This window comes from Struthio camelus, chromosome 4, assembly GCF_040807025.1.
Source record: "Struthio camelus isolate bStrCam1 chromosome 4, bStrCam1.hap1, whole genome shotgun sequence".
In the NCBI taxonomy this organism is placed as follows: domain Eukaryota; kingdom Metazoa; phylum Chordata; class Aves; order Struthioniformes; family Struthionidae; genus Struthio; species Struthio camelus.
This window is the reverse complement of record NC_090945.1, coordinates 27,068,811-27,084,933: the sequence shown is the minus strand read 5'-3', so window position 1 is coordinate 27,084,933 and position 16,123 is coordinate 27,068,811. Positions and strand designations below refer to the sequence as shown.

The 16,123-nt window shown below is 40.0% G+C and overlaps 1 protein-coding gene across 3 annotated transcripts in view; it reads right to left on the bottom strand.

Annotated features, from left to right (window-relative positions):
- The window catches only part of SLC39A8 (solute carrier family 39 member 8), a 74,303-nt gene that overhangs the window by 33,166 nt on the left and 25,014 nt on the right, over positions 1–16,123 (bottom strand). Inside the window, exon 1 of one of the 3 annotated variants that reach the window (XR_011140906.1) lies at positions 1,588–1,952. The exons of 1 other annotated variant lie outside the window; for it this stretch is intronic. Coding sequence is in view for 1 of the 2 variants with exons in the window: in XM_068942010.1 (XP_068798111.1) it covers positions 1,588–1,758 (171 nt within the window). In the remaining variant the exon portion in view is untranslated. Of the gene's footprint in view, positions 1–1,587; positions 2,172–16,123 lie in introns of those variants that run through there. One more of the 3 variants, XM_068942010.1, reaches the window with a different exon arrangement.

Genomic DNA, 16,123 nt, shown 5'->3' with positions numbered 1-16,123 from the left:
AAACAGTACTGGCTGAGCAATCATAAGACCAATTTTAAGAAGGAATTCAACTTCTTAACATAAAAGAATACACATTTCAATATGGTACCTTAGATATTTTTCAAAAAGGACACAACTGAAGCAGGCCTGTAGAAATATTTAATCACTTCAGCTAAACTTTAAATGACTTAGGAGGAATATGAATCTACAGTAGTAAGAAGAGGCATTACATTTTTTTTTCCTGTAGCCTATGCCAAAGCCTGTGTACGAGGGCTACGTGTTTGTGCAGAGCTAAAAACCCAAGGACTGAGGATTCTAGTCATTTCCACATACATTTAAAGAAAGCCTCTTTTCATAACCATATTCAACACTGCAAACTTGTATTTAGCGCATGTGGCTGGGAACGTTTATAAGCTTTCTTTGAAAAAACACAGCAGTTTAACAGTATAACAGTGTTCGATCTGTGAAATTTCAAATGGAAGCAGTGTCTTTGGCAAATATTGACATGCTTACACTGAATACTATGTTGATCTTAGTGGCATTAACTCCAAGTTAAACCTCTGCTCAGGATAAAGACATCAGAATTGCGCACTAGACAAATGGAGGCTGCAGACTGTTCAGGGTTTGTCTACATTGCAGAACAAGCCAGGGGTGGAGGGGAACACTGTTCCAAATTCCAAATGTAAGAAAAGCTCTCAAGGTCCCTGGAGGCATGTGTCTGCCGTATCTTAAGGAGTTAAATCAAATTAGAGCAAAGTCATCTTTGTTTTCCTTTCATCTTAACAACTGACTTAACACGAAATCTCCACTAGCCTAAAGATTCCCCCTTACCACTTCTCACTATTCTAAGATGCTACAAAAATATGAAGTTATTGTAGACTTTAAAAGTAGCAATGAGGTCTGCATCTTTTTGTCACGTCACTAAACAGAGTATTTTCTTGAAAAGCGATAGCTATTCCGAAAACATTTTGCCAGTAAATTTAACAACATTTTAAAAAAAGCTTGTAGCATACGCATTTATGAGCGTACAGGTTGTCCTTAACTTAGAGAAAAGATACGAAAATTTCTGGAAAGGTTTTTTTTTGTTTTTCGTTTGTTTGTTTTTACACAAGTAGACCTTTCTATAATCAAGACCTTGTTATCACATGATGATTTTATGTTGTTGAAAGTCCCAAAGTTTTGCTTGTAACTCTTGTGGAGAAAAGCCAGCAGATTCCCACATACTTTCTGGTGCTGCCCAGATGTTACTCACCTAAGCGCCAATGTAAGAGCCGAGCAGTGAAAGGGCAGAGCAGAGCCCACAGGCAGCCCCTGCTCCGCGCACAGCCGCTCACCGATGGATGGCGATTCTCCCCCTCCTTGCTGCAAGCTGGTCCCACCGGGCTAGTACCTTTGCCCGCAACCCGGGCCCAGCGCCGCCACAGACCTTTGCTCCCTCCTTCCCTCACCGCTTCAACGACGGCAGCGGGATTTAAACAACACAGGAGCTGCCCGCGCGGCGCCCCTGCGCCTGAGCGTGCGTTTCCAGCCCGGCCCTCACCGCCGCCGCGGAGCCGAACAGGCACCCCGGCAAACCCAGCGCCCGCCGCCACCACCCCGCCGCGGTACCTGGTTGTGGTGCAGGTGGGGCAGTGGCAGCGCGGCGCCCAGCGCCGGCGCAGCGCCCAGCTGGCGCAGCAGCGCGGAGAGCTGCCCAGCCGACAGGCTGTGGTTGGCCCCGAAGACGCGCAGCACATCGTCGGCAAAGGCCGCCGCCGCCGCCGCCGCGGGCGGGGACATCTCCGGCCCCGCGGGACTCGGCGAGGGTCGCTGGGCGCGCAGCACCGCGCAGCACCTCCGCACAGCCCTCGCGCCGTCGCCGCCTCTGCCCACGCGCCAGGGGCTCCGCGGGGCGGGAGAGGCGCCCGGGCCGGCCCCTCGCCTCGCCTCCCCGGGGGGCGTAGTGGGGAAACGGGGCGGGAAGGGCGTGTAGCGCTTCCCCCCCCCCCCCCAATGGCAACCGACGGGGCGGGCACCCCTCACCCTTCCCGCCTTAGAGTAAAGCCCCAACGCGGCGGCCACCCCCTGCCGGTCCCGCGAAGGCGCCTCCCCGCTTTTCGGCCCCGGGGCCGCTGCCGAGGGTCAGGCTGCCCTCCCGGCCCACGGAAAAGCCCGGGCAGCCGCCACCCGCGTGTCGGCCTCAGCCCCAGCCCTGATAGCAGGCGGGGAGGGCGGCGCCCCGCGCAGGGGCAGAGGGGGCCGAACCGCCAGCCCCGCGCACAGCCGTTCCTGAACCTCCCCGAAAGCAGCCGCGTGCTCGCTAGCTGCTGCCGGACGCGCACCTGCCGCGCGCGCGCCTCCCCGCCCCGGCGCCCGCCGCGACCTGCCGAACGCCGGCCCGCGCCCGCCCGCCCGCCCGCAGCCGAGGCGCCTGGACCTTGGAGCGAGCCCTGCCTTTGGCGCTGGGTGAGGCAACTCGCCTCCCTCGGGCCCCCTCCTTCCCAAAGGCCGAGACACAGCTTTGCCTCCAGTCTAGCTTTTTAGGAAGGTTCAATCCGCCACTCACACACACAAAAAAAGTGTAATTGCATGTGGTCCTTTTAGCAAGCAAGCAAACAAAACTAGGAAATTTGCGACGGGTCACGACCACGTTCCTAGGGTCTGCCACTCCAGCGGTTTAGATAAAAACCCTCATGCTTCAGGACAACAGCCAAGCACTCACAGCTCCAGCTCAGGAGAAGCGTCTACCACTACCAAGTTATTCTATAACTGCTTGTTATGAAATTTCTTGTGCTGTCTCTGAATTGTTTAATACTGCCCACTACAGGGATATTTTTATAGAGATATATTTTTAAATCAGCTCTCTGTGGAGCTGTGCTAAATTAGATGAGATGAGACGCTGGCCCCAGTTCTAAATTTTCCTAAAGCCTGAAACCATAATTCTACACTACATGTGCCAAGCAGTCTGGGTAACAGCAACATGAAGGAGGCATGGTTAAAGATACTTCTCAAGAAATGAAACTTGTTTAGATAAATTCTTCATAAACAATTTCCACACCACAATGCACAAAGTATCAAGTAGAAAAAAAATGCCAGCAGTATAACCAGCTCTCAGAAAAATCCCAAGAGCCTACAGTCATAAATTCTACTGTTGGAAAACATAGACATTGCTCTTCCTGAATTAGAAATTGAATCTGAAAAATTAGGATACTTTGTTTCCCTGATGTCTGGTTGGTGGAGGCTAAAAGAGCCCCGGCATGATTTAGCTTCAGGTTGTTCCAAATCTGCAAAGCTGTTCCAAACCCAAATCAGTCCCCACCTACAGTGGTTGTACCACCAGCAGTGGCTGAAGACGCTCCGCTCTACCCACCTCTCTATATTTACATTTTTTATCTCTTCCAGAGGAATCAGCACAATGTTTCCTTTGCTGTTAAAGGAATCACAAGGTACCTTTTTAGGAAGTGGCTACATCGGTAGCTGAACTAGGGCCTCCTATACTTTCTTCTTCAGTGTGTCTCTTTCCAAAAACAGCTCTAATGACAGTCGATTATTGAAAGCGTTTTGAAATTTGAAAAGTCTATGTTTTCAAAAAGTCTTTAAAATTAGTAGATAAACTGGAAACAACTGCAAACTGGTTAAAACAAGCAAAACAAAACAGGCTGCTGATGCATGAAAAAGATTTGTCAGTGCTGTGTAATGCAGGGCCAAAGGGTTAACTGCAAAATTTGTCATTTCATAGACTTCCTTTTATCAGTAATGGAAATATAAAGGATTATTTAAATCACTATAATTAAACCTATATTTACATTAGTTCTTGAGTTTTCAGCATTTGTATAATGCTGAAGAGTTCAAGGACTACCTGGATAATTCCTGTAACCATTAAGAATTGTTTTCTGTTGTCAGTCCTGTAGAGAATGAAAACTATGCTCTCTTTTTAAGAGAAGGCCAACATTTTTCCTCAAGGAGTGATGTATTTATACTCCTTTAGTTTAAAAGAAAAAAGATATTTCTAAACTGAACGTTAATGAAAAGGACCACAGGGGCTAGAAGGGCATACTAACATAAGACCCAAGGGGTCACGTACCTTTCAATCTGCATATAGCACTTGAAGGACTACTTCACATTTGTGTATATTCTTGTGATGAAAGGACCCAATCAGAAAGACAGATTTTTGTTCGTGTCAGCTCTGATAAAGCCTAGCCAAATTCTCTCAGAACCAAATTCTCTTTCTCAAACTGAAAGAATAACCTGTTCTTACACTGTAAACCAAATATTTCCCAACAGTACTTCACGGTCCTGATTCAGTATCGTTCTGTTCCCTGCTTTGTTATTTACACCTGTGTGACGTGACTGTCACATATAAATCACCACCAGGTGCCTGCATGCCAGAGGGTGACTGGCAATGAACAACAGCACCATGTAATCAGTTCTTGCAATCTTCTAAAGGGCCAAATCCTCTCCATGAAGTAGGTTTGTCTTAGGAAATTCAGTGAAGCTGTAGCCACTTACATCAAAGTCAGCATGGTTTCTAATCTTATTTGTTATTTACATATCTCAGAGTCAGAGGAACCCCCTGTGGTTTTTTTCATTCAAGCCAACTGAAATAACCTATTTGAAAATAGTAGTCATATGGCATTGTGTTGTTCGGTAGCTAAAATACACACATCCATCCCTTGTATTAACATTCCTGCCCTTTTTCTTTCAACTTAGTTGGATTAACACATTTAAATTGGATAATAAAAGATGATATCTTTTAATTAACACCCTTGAATGTAATGATCCCTAGTAACGGATTTTTCTAGTGCAAGTATCTAGACAAATATGTAAAAACACTGGACTGTCACCTCTAGCAAATTCCCCCTTAATGTATTTTCCCTTTCTAACATTCATAGTCTCTATACAATAACCTCCAGTACCTCCCAGTCAAAAAAATAACAGATTAATAGTATGCTGAAGCAGATAGTTTTCAGTACTGCCACCTTAGGAATCTTGTGGCTCCCTTGAATTCTGAAATATGGAAATTTCAGGATTAGAGCTCTGGGAACACAGGCAAAGTGTACTGTGAAAACTCAAAGCCACAGAAGCCAAATACAAAACATACTGGTTCATTTAAATGTCTTAAGCTAAAAAAGTCTGAATCTCATAAATTTTCAGATATTGACTCATTTTTGAAAGCTTAGGCTCATAGTATGGCACTAGAAATACAACCATGTATATCAGATCAGAAAAGTTTCTGAAGCAAGTTACAGAATTAAAAGGGATTTTTCCTTCAGGGCACATTGGCCAAAATCATTTATACTGGTACACTAAAACATTCAAAGGGAAAAGTGGAATCTCAAGATTTGCAAGCAGTATTGATTCTGTAGTTTTAATAGTTCAATAGTGGATGGGGCCCAGGACGGACCTCAAAGTGCAAAAGAGGTATAACTTTCAGTCAATTCAATGGGAGTTACTTCCAGTTTAGTCTAGGTGAGTGTCATCTGATTTGAGTCTATTGGCTTGTAGTTCACAGGGATAAAGCATATGATAGAGAAAGATTATCATCAGGCCTCCTCTTCCCTGTTTATAAATATAAAAGGATATTAAAAGAGTTATGAGCAACTGTCCCTGGACAGCAAAAATAATTTTAGTTTGATGGCATGTTACTAATAATACAAAATATACTAAACTTTGTACATTATGCATATTCTTCAAACACTTTCCATCCTTCAATTATTGAAGTATTTCTCTTTTAAGTAGTTTTTTAGAAAACATGCATCACAGAAAACTCAGTATAGTATGTGCTACTAGACTTTGCTTCCACTTGTGGCACATTCGCAGTTTTGCTTTCTTTATATATTTCCTAATACTTCCCTACGTTATAAATCCAACAGTCTGGGGTATTTCAGAAGAGTGATATCTTTTCAGGAGAAAAAAATATTTATTTGCTATTTACAACCACAGTTTGTGAAATGGTATTGCTATGGTAACACGGTCATAACTTGCTTCTTTTCTGAGGTTGCACTATCAGTAATGTTTGCATATTGTTTACCATCCTGAGAAGCTTGACTCATGTAAAAGATTAATATTATGCAATAGGTTTCACCTAGCAAGGCATTACCTGTTCCACAACTCTTCACTAGCCAGTCATTAGATCTCTTTGTGAAACTGTAAAATACTCTGTTTATGACAAGAGATATGCTATCCATTTCCTACTTAGAACTAAATATTGTTTAAGCATATACCTTTAAAAACAAAATCTCTATAATGAAATATGCAAATGAAAATTCTCACTATTTTTTTTCCAAGAATCAGCATATATACATAGATATTTAAGGGTCTTTCATCATAACAAGAACATGAGTTACTTTTAATGGAGACACGCAGAGGAAAGGATCTTCCATGCACAGCTGCTCATTAGAAAACAAAACTTCACAAAAAATCCACTGACAGTCTAGAAATACTATCTGCTCCCACCTTGTTTGCATAGGGCCAAGACTCTTCAGATAATATTTCTAGAGTCAAAGCTTAAAGCTGTTTTTAATCTGCAGTTTTAGCCTAGGCCCATCTCTAGTTTTCAGCTGGTAAATATAGGCTTCTTACTTAGAAATCCAGTAGCTGTTAGGCTACAGCTTCGATGGTATGAAGCGATATAGTCCCTGGAGAGTTGAGCCAACCTATAGCAGCTGTGACTCAAGAGTACGCAAGATAAGTGTACAGAATACAGAGATAAAAAATAATAATCTTTTAAGAAAGACAACAGTATTCACTGTTAAGATGCCTCCCACTGCTCAAATGATCTTTGCCAGAACAGTCACCTTCTGGAAAAAATACTGGTCTTTTGTAATATTTTTAAAAATATTTATTTATTTATTTTAACCAAAAAACAACTATACCTTCATATCAGTGAAACCTCATTTTATAAGAAAAGGGAGGTTTAGGAGTCTGGAGTTCTCTTTCAAGGTAGCCTTATTTTGAAGTGTAGCATTATCAAAACATATTTATACATTTATAAAATTCAAACTGAAATATTTCAGCTACTCTCTATACGTCTTTTAAAAAATTTTCAGAATTTAAATTTTGTATTGTTCTAAAATTAGATCAAAACCAACTCTGAAGTCTCAAAATCACCAGTGAAACAGAATAAATGTTTTATAGGAACACATCTAGTAGTGACTTCTTTTACCCGATGATGATCTTTAAATGTACCTCAGATTATATTAACATATCTGCACTAAATTATATGTAGCTAAAGAACAAGGGTTACCACAGAATAAAGGAGAAGCAGTCGTATGTCAATATTAGTATGATTAGATAAGCATAGTACTGTCAGCAGGATGTCTGAGACACAACATGCTGGCGCTGTATTTTACAGGCTGGCTCCTGCAGGGATCAAGATGAACCCCATGAAAGAGCAATGCTCAACCAGCCGCAAGAGTCAATTATTTTTTTCCCCTCATTATCCAGTAGGAGGAAGGAGCAGAGTTTCTGGAGAGGGATCAGAACAGTATTACCAGTTCCCATTGCAGTGCCTGAGAGGGAAACAATTTTTCTGGACACTTCTCTAGGTTAGGGGCCTTCAATGCACCTGTTTCATCCTTCTTTTTTTAATACAGCCGCTAAACATGCTTGAATAAGTGAATTCTTTCTAAAAACCTGAACACTCAGTTCTGAGTTTGCAGACGATGTCAAAACTCCAAAATAAGTGCTTTGCAAGCGTTTGGGATTGGCAAACGTGCACTGAACCTAGCTTAATTTTTAAACAACTGGTAATATGCAGGAGGGGAAGAGAAGAGAAAGAGGGTAGAAGACATCTTTCTTCAGAAGAAAATTATGGTTGCAGCCCATGCCTTCATTGGTTTGGGATACGGTTTTCTGTCGTACAGAATCAGGTCCTATCTGCCTTCAGGCCCTTCTATACACTCACTTAACACTAAGATTTTTAAAGTTTTAATTAAAAGACAGTATTCCAGCCCTACGTAAATTCTTAAATAAATGCTGTTGCCCTGCCAAATTTAAATCCATGATCTAGTTAAAACTGTGGTGATTTCTGTAGCTAAATAATATTCCCCAAATGAGTGAACTGTTAAAATTTCAGACGTGGCACTATCAAATCCGAGTGCAGTCGTTTCGGGGATATTATTTGACTACAGAAAGCATCTCAGTTTTAATGACATCCTGAATTTATTCTTAAAGTTTATTTTTGTGTCTAACTGCAGATATATGCAAGTAAAAAAGTGTGTTAGCATGATTTGAAAGATATTTTGTATCATTCTATTGCAGGACAAGAGAGTACCAGACTTGCATGCTGCTCATGACAGCTTTTGAACTCTTTGTACTTTCGCAAACTTATTATGAATATTTGTGCACTCCATGAACATCGAAAGCCTGGACTCTGCTTGACATGAAAATAAGTTTTGTTTCTGAGTAAAGTATTAGCAAATATATATTTTTTTAAACTCTTACAACTCATAATTATGCTGTAGATTTCACAGCTCCAGGGTGCCTTTGAGGCTAGGTAAGAACTAAATAGGACTCAAACAGGACTGAATATTCATATTGGTAATCAAGACACTCAGGTACATCAAATAAGATTTTAAAAAATGAAACAGAAAAGGATATGAATATGAACCTTTACTTATAGATAAAATAGGTATAAGGTTTCCTCCAGGGAAATTATTTCCTAATTTCTCAAGTTTGGTTTTCTTATGTGTCAAGGTGAAGCATATAACACCATGGAAGGAGCACACTAGAGCAATCATAGGCAATTCCTACTGCTTCTTTAGGTTACTTACATCTAAAGCCTTATGAATATGAATTACTATGGACTTAGTTCACATAACGGTGGAATGCATTTCCATGTTTATTTCACTAAATATGAGTGTTTGCACATGAACAAGAGATATTTAGGATATTCTACATGTAAGTAATGTATAGAAAAAGTTTTTAACAGATGCAACCAGAGGTACGAGGATACTCATAGGCTACGTGCAGCACTCGAACCCTAGTGCCTGAGGAATCTAATAAAGAAAGATTAAAGATTATAATCAGTACTATTGCAAATGCAATTTGTGAATTTTTTAAAAAAGTTCCCTTGGGAATCTGAAAGCTGTTAGTAACTTATATTCTTCAAGTATTTTAGAATGCTTATCCCTTAAAGGAAAATATGCACAATTCAATGAAAACAGAGCTCTTACTGTTTTTGATGTTTTGTACACTTTCACTAAGGGCATGGATGCATCTGACCTCAGGCACTGAACTGAGCTGATTTTTGTTTGCTAAAAATCAGTGGAGAGAAATAAGTCTTGCCAAAGGGTAATGGATATTAGGTCTTTTTCCAGTGATTAGAGCAGGATCGCAGAAGAAGAACCTGTTTAAGTCACAGATATAAACTGACAAACGGATTCAACTTACTTAAGAGCTTGTTCTAGAGCTCACCAGAATTTATGGTTGGGTGGGAAGGGGGGCTGCATGCAGGGGGGAATCTATGTTAGTGCTCCTCAGGTGCAGAATGCAATGCTTCCAGTAACAAGCAGCTGCTCCCACTCTTTCCAACATAAATTCTCTAATCAAGGGGAATATTTTAGCACCCACCCTCCCCACAGTATGCCATTTTGTAGTATATTTCACTTACTCGAGCACACTATGAAAAGAAATATGAAATTCATATATTCTTTGGCATTGCCACTTATCCATAAAGGAAAATTGTGTATGTACAGAGAGTGAGATTTCAGTGTTATTTGAGTAACTTGTCTGCAACAGCTGTTGGCAGTATAAAGTGCAAGCTTCAATCACCTTTCATTTGTATTCATTAAAAAGTGCCAACATTGTCTATATTCATGAAACAATTATTTCTCACAGTTACAGGCAAGCGTTTAATACATATTCCACCTAAATGGTGGTTGCTATTTTCAGTTTTCAATGCTTACTGTTTATGTAAGAATTTCTAATGCCATTTTTAACTTCACCATGGCACACTTGTGTTAAGGATTTTATTTAGTGCTGTAGTTTGAAGTTACAGTGTGTGTCCATACTTTTTTTCTGACAAAAACCATTTGTGAATGACCACAAATTTCTTCCATATTCAGCTACTCTTCCTTTTAAAGTTTATACTCTCTTTTAGGCCTAAGGTCATTAATCCTAGCTCACTGAAGCAGTACAGCCACCCTGCTGAGTAGTGTTTATACATGATGTGTAGGGACAGTCAAGGTGGAAATCACGGATGTACCAAGGCATTATTAGTGTTAAAGTAGGAATTAATTTACCTGAGATTTTCAGTTTAATCAGAAAGCTTTTATCTCCAACTAAAAACTATACAAAAAAAAAAAAAAGAAAATCTGACCCTATAAGTTGGCATACAGTTTCCAAAAAGACTAGCAAAACCTCAAAAGAATGACTGGTTTGATATATCACAACTCAAACATGGAAATAAGTGACTCACACTTAAAAAGAAGAAGAAGAAGAAAAAAGTAAATTTACCACCAGCTCTGGAATAGAAAGTATTAAAATGGCTAAAGGATAACACAACTCAAACATTTGGCAGAGGATATTTCCTGAAGAAGCTACGGGTACAAATAAATAAATAATAAAGAAAGAAAATAAAAAGGGTTGAAGGATTACTACTGCAGGTCAAATGAAAGAAATCCACAAAAAGAACAGGGAGAGCCAATTTAATGCCATTAACTTGGGGAAGCCAGCTGAAGAAGTGCTCAATAATCCTCAATTCTATTCACACATTTGTTCCTTATCATCTTAACCTTAAAATCCTGAAGAGGGCTTAGAGTCAATTAACACTTCTAAAGTTCTTTGAAGACTAAATACATTGTGTTAAGTCCTTTGGGTCAGTTTATGCTTTTCTGGTATAACCCAGAGGGCAGCCAGAGCAGAACAGAGGAAGAATTAGGATCACAATTTAGAGGTGGAAAATTGAGAGTCTTACAGAATCACAGAATGGTTTAGGTTGGAAGGGACCTCTGGAGATCATCTAGTCCAACCTCCCTGCCCGAGCAGGGTCCTCTAGAGCATATTTCTCAGGATCACATCCAGATGCATTGTGAATATCTCCAGCGAAGGAGACTCCACTACCTCTCTGGGCAACCTGTTCCAATGCTCTGTCACCCTCACAGTACAACCCCTATCTGCTTGGCCTACAAAACATACCCTCTCAAGCAAATACATCAGGGAGAAAGGAAACACAGGAGTCCAGGTCAGCTCGTTCCCCACTCTTGTGAGCTTATGAGGCAAACCTGTGGACACAGAATATTTCAAAGCTCTAGCCTGCAGAAGCAGACAATAAATTGGTATAGATGAGGAAGTGGCCTTTCTCTTATCCACCTGTATAGCTGTTAAACTACATCAGCATGAATGGGTTATGAGATTCAAAGGGAGGAAAAAATATATATATTTTTTTTTTAGCGTGCAATTATGGGAAGAAGGGGAAAACATTGTGAGAAAAAGCCAATAAGCGAATGAACCAATAAAACAAAGAAATGGCCTTAGACAACTGCTTTAGAAACTTGGGGGTGGGGGAGAGACAGCTTCATGATCGAAGAGCACAGGACAAGAAGTGAGGAACCATTGTAATAAGTAAATAATTACCAGTCTACTGGTTGCCACCACATAGTTGTTGAGATTCCTAACATAACTGCTAGCAGTTATTTATGATTCTTTAGGAAGGAAAGATTCACTGTCTAATCCCTCTAAGTCAATACAGCTTCAGGCCTCATTAAAGGGTAACCAAAGCAACAGTTTAATAGCAATATGCACTTCAAGTGTGCCCTTCATCTCAGAATCTCAAAAAAATTTAGTGTAATGAGCTCATCTTTCCAATACCTTTGTGGTTTGGAAGGAAATGCTATAATAGTTTTTACAGATTGGGAAAAGGGAGCTTAGAAATAGTGAAGTTTCAATGCAAACAACAACATGGAATGCACTTTAACACTTACCACACACAATCCCCTCCCACTCTCTAGCACAGCTCTTATACAAACACCATTCAAAGATGGCAAGGCTGTGTATAAGATTAAGTTTCTAGTGAGAAAAGCAGAAGCATACACTAAGAATTTCACCAAGATTTCCCCCTGCCCGATCTCCACCTCACAGAAAACATTGCTGTTCAAGGATATGCTGTAGTTTTGTTTGTTTGGGGGTGAGAAAGGAAGATTAAGCACTGATGAACAGTATATGTGAAAGAAACACTAGTAGCTCCTATTTCCAGCAATGCATCACTTAACCTTGGCAAGGGATGACCCTCCCTAGCAGTTCCAAACTTTTAACTGATGTCTTATGTAGGGAAAAACATTCATCACTAACACGCATGAGAAAAATGACAGGCAAAGGATTTGGTGTGTGGCAGAGCTGTGATATCACTGAGATATCTGTTATGAGTCAAGTGGCAACTGCTAAGAGGTCAGAGCAGTTTTCTTCCGAAGACCAGATAAAACAGCATTAGAGCACAATCTTTGCGTCTTATGGAAGGAAAAGGAAGGTAACGATTTGGAAAGCATCATATAACTATTTCTATTGCTTGCAGGGTGTGAATCTGTAACTGCATTTCAAGAGTAATCTAAAATTAAATAAAGGACCTCAAGTGCGGCCCTAAAATTTATTTTTCATGCTTTTATCTTCTTCAACTTCCATATTGCAATAAGAATGATAATGATACCAAGTCCTGACTTAACTACTCAGATGATGTTCAAGAAGTCTGAAATGATCTTACACAGACTGGTAATATCAGAAGCTCCTAAAGATGTAAGTGTTTAAGACAGCAGGAACAGAGCAGAGTTATTCCAACAGAGCCCATTACAGAAATCAGCTCTGGGCTTAGTAAGCTCAGCTTCATGCATTACCTTATTTTGCTAAAATGTTTACAGAAAACTATTAATAGATTAATTTTTTTAATTGGCATATCTTCTAGCACTGTTAGGTTCTAAACTTCTAGAGAAGTTGATCAATATTGTTCAAGTATTACGCATTATATCACTAAAGACCCAACAAAACACACACATTTTGCATTGTAAAATTTCGAGTTCTGTGATGTTTTTGGAGTTTCCAAAGCCTACATCCTTAAATTGCCAGTCAGCGTCAGGCACATTTCACCCTCTGAGAAGGTCTTATTGACATTGTAGCATCCCTAGGGTTTATTTTTTTCCTGAAAGAAGGTGTTTAGCAGTCTCCTTGTGATGAAAAATAATGCTATAATTAAAGTTTAGTTTTTAGATATACAACACAAATTCAAAATAGATTTGCTTACAGCTAGCTAGATAATTGAGGATAATATAAATACAATATAGATAATTTAGTGATGAGTATACTTACCTTTGTTTATGGAGAAGAGATTTAGTCACCATGCCAGCTACATAAGTATCGTGGCTATATACTTAAACAGTTGCATCTCAATACTTCTTTCATTTCAGACATGCTATTTCCCTAACTATTTATAATGCAAAACTTTCCCTTGTCTGTCCTTCATTTGACTCTGTAGTAAGTAACATGAGAATGTTTGAAAATAGAACAAAACCTCCTTGTCCTGAGAGTACAAGGGGCGGAGGAAGATGCAACCAGAGAGATAAGTTGTTCCTAGGGCCTTAAGCCATCCCCTTTGGCAAAAGCCAAAGGACACTAAGGAGACCATTCAAGGGCAGTTATTCTAGTGTCACTTGTCTTCTGCTCTTCCTCTACACTTTGTTATGTAGTTTTCTCATGGTTGGACTGAAAGCTCAAGGTTATTTTATCATTTATATTTAAAAAATTAAGATTAAGTCTTCTCTGAATATTTTAATGGCTATTACAAATATAGGAAATAGGTGTTAGCCTTATGATGGAAACATACAGTGACTAATAAATATCCTAACGCACATGAAGTGGTCAAAGGTTCTTTGCTACATGAAATTGCTCGTATCCACAATTTCCCTTTTGGCCTTTTTAATGAAGTGATAGAATTCAACTCCCTGATTATGAAATATCTGGCAAGGACATGGCTCCCATACGCAAAATGGAGGCAGGCAGTTAATCATAATGATAAACTGAAGAATGAGAACCTCTTGCTACAAGATTCAAGGAACAGGATAACTTAATACTAACTGTGAAGCTACTTCCTTATTCCAGTATGTGAAAACAACTGCCAACACTCAGGAAAGATCACGTTAAACAGCTGAAATTATTCCAAATGATTTATCCAAGATGAATTTCCATCAGAAAACTGCCATTAACATTTACAAATCTGAACTCTTAAGAATGAGCAATTGCTCTGTTTTAAAGCCATTTCACATTCCTGAACAGAAACTTCAAATTTTACGTCATTTTAATTTGAAATCACTATCTATATTTGCTTGAATTCTTTCCAAATTGATGTCAAAGAACATTCTATTATTCTCTCTTTAAGGAAAACCAATATATGGAAGCCAGGCAGCAATAAAGATTTTCTGAAAGACAATCTGTGCTGAAAGAGGTTGGGGGAGGAAAAGAAGGGGGGAAAAAAAACAAAAAAAAACCCCAAAAAACAAAACACCAAACTGCCTGGCAAGAAAGAGTTCACCACTCATGATCTGCACTGTAAAGCCACGAAGTCCATGAGTCTTCTTTTAGATTCTAAAAGCTTCTTAGAGCAGTTTCAGCAGTATCTAACCTGGATCATACTTCCTTCCAAATGGAAGTAAAAAGCTAGCATTCATTTTTCAGTTGTTTTTAACATAAGTTGAGTGTATTATAATCAATGGCTCCTGTAGCTGCCTTGACTGAAGAGGAATTCTAGCGCTATGAAGTGCCACGTTTCAAAGACACAGAAAAATTTAACATTCTAATAAGGCCGGAATTACTGTTTTTATACTGATAAGAAAACAAATCAGTAATACAAAAAGGCACAGCTCTCAAGGGGCTACCAATTGTTCTGGATAACAGAGTAGCAAAGGATTTTTATATTTTAAAATCGCAAGAACATATGCACAGCAACACTACCTAGCAAGTGATATGAAACTAAACACGCATGATACAGTAACAGATCACAGTTATCTTGCATTTTTTCTTTAACTCTACAGATCACACATTTGCTTTGTTAGGGCATTGCACTTTTGTCCTGTTAGAGCAAATCCAAAGCATCACTAGAGAATACATGGCTGAGCTCCTGCTAAGAGATTTACAGCTATCCTCTTGGCCTCCCTCCATCCTCCTCACCTTGAATCCTGGTGTCCTAATCATCAGTAACAGGGCCTGTACCCATGCAATTTGTTCAGCTCTGACAGGTGTTGGCACTTGGCAGCATTCCAAGCAAGTAGAGAGTTGCAAAGATAAGATGCCAGTCAGAAAATCACCTCACAGAAAGTGCGCAGGGATCTAGAGGATGCAAAGGTGTTTTGTGTTTTCACAGTCCTGGATAAGCCAAAGGCTGCTCTAAACTATGCTGGCTGCCAGTAGTTGCAGGCACTTCTACAGAAGCTAGAACAGCAACAGCAGAAAACTCGTCTTAAATTAAGCATAGTTAAATAGGTACCAGAAATCCTAGAGGATGCACCTTAGCTCTTCATCATCTTCCAGCTCGTGCCAGCCTAAATTATTTGAGCTTCCCAATTCTGCTGGCTGGATTATTTCCAGCTCTGACTCTGTCTTGAAGCAATACAACTGCAGTCTTTCCCCTAAATGAAGTCCTTCACTTTCTTTTGGAATTGCAAGAGCTGTTTTGCTCCCGCTGTTTAGTAACTGTTTAGTAACCTTACAATTGTCACTGCTCCACTGATAGGCAGGACTCCCCTGAAGCTGCTTGCAACACAACAAGACACTGCACTTGCAAAACTGAGCTTTCTTTCAGTTCATCAGGTTTAAATGCCAAGGATCCCATGTGTAAGCAGCACACAGAGCATCACAGCAAGTTATTATTCTTTCCCCTCCCTCTTCCTGTTTACACATTTTCAAAACGGCAACAGAAGTGCAGGCCTAAATTAGTGGGTTTGGCCTGAACTTAAGCAAGAAAGGGTAATTATCCATTCAAATCCCTTTGTACTTCAGCTCACTAAACTAATGTTCTTAATTACATTAATTAAGGCAGCGATGCTCAAAGCATGGTTACCATAATCAGAAAAAGAGACAGTGGGAAGTTACTTTATGCTTTTGAGCAAACTTCATCTACTTTCAACACATCATGCCGTTGACTTATGCTATTCCTGCTTGTTTACCTTGCACTAAACAAGAGTTA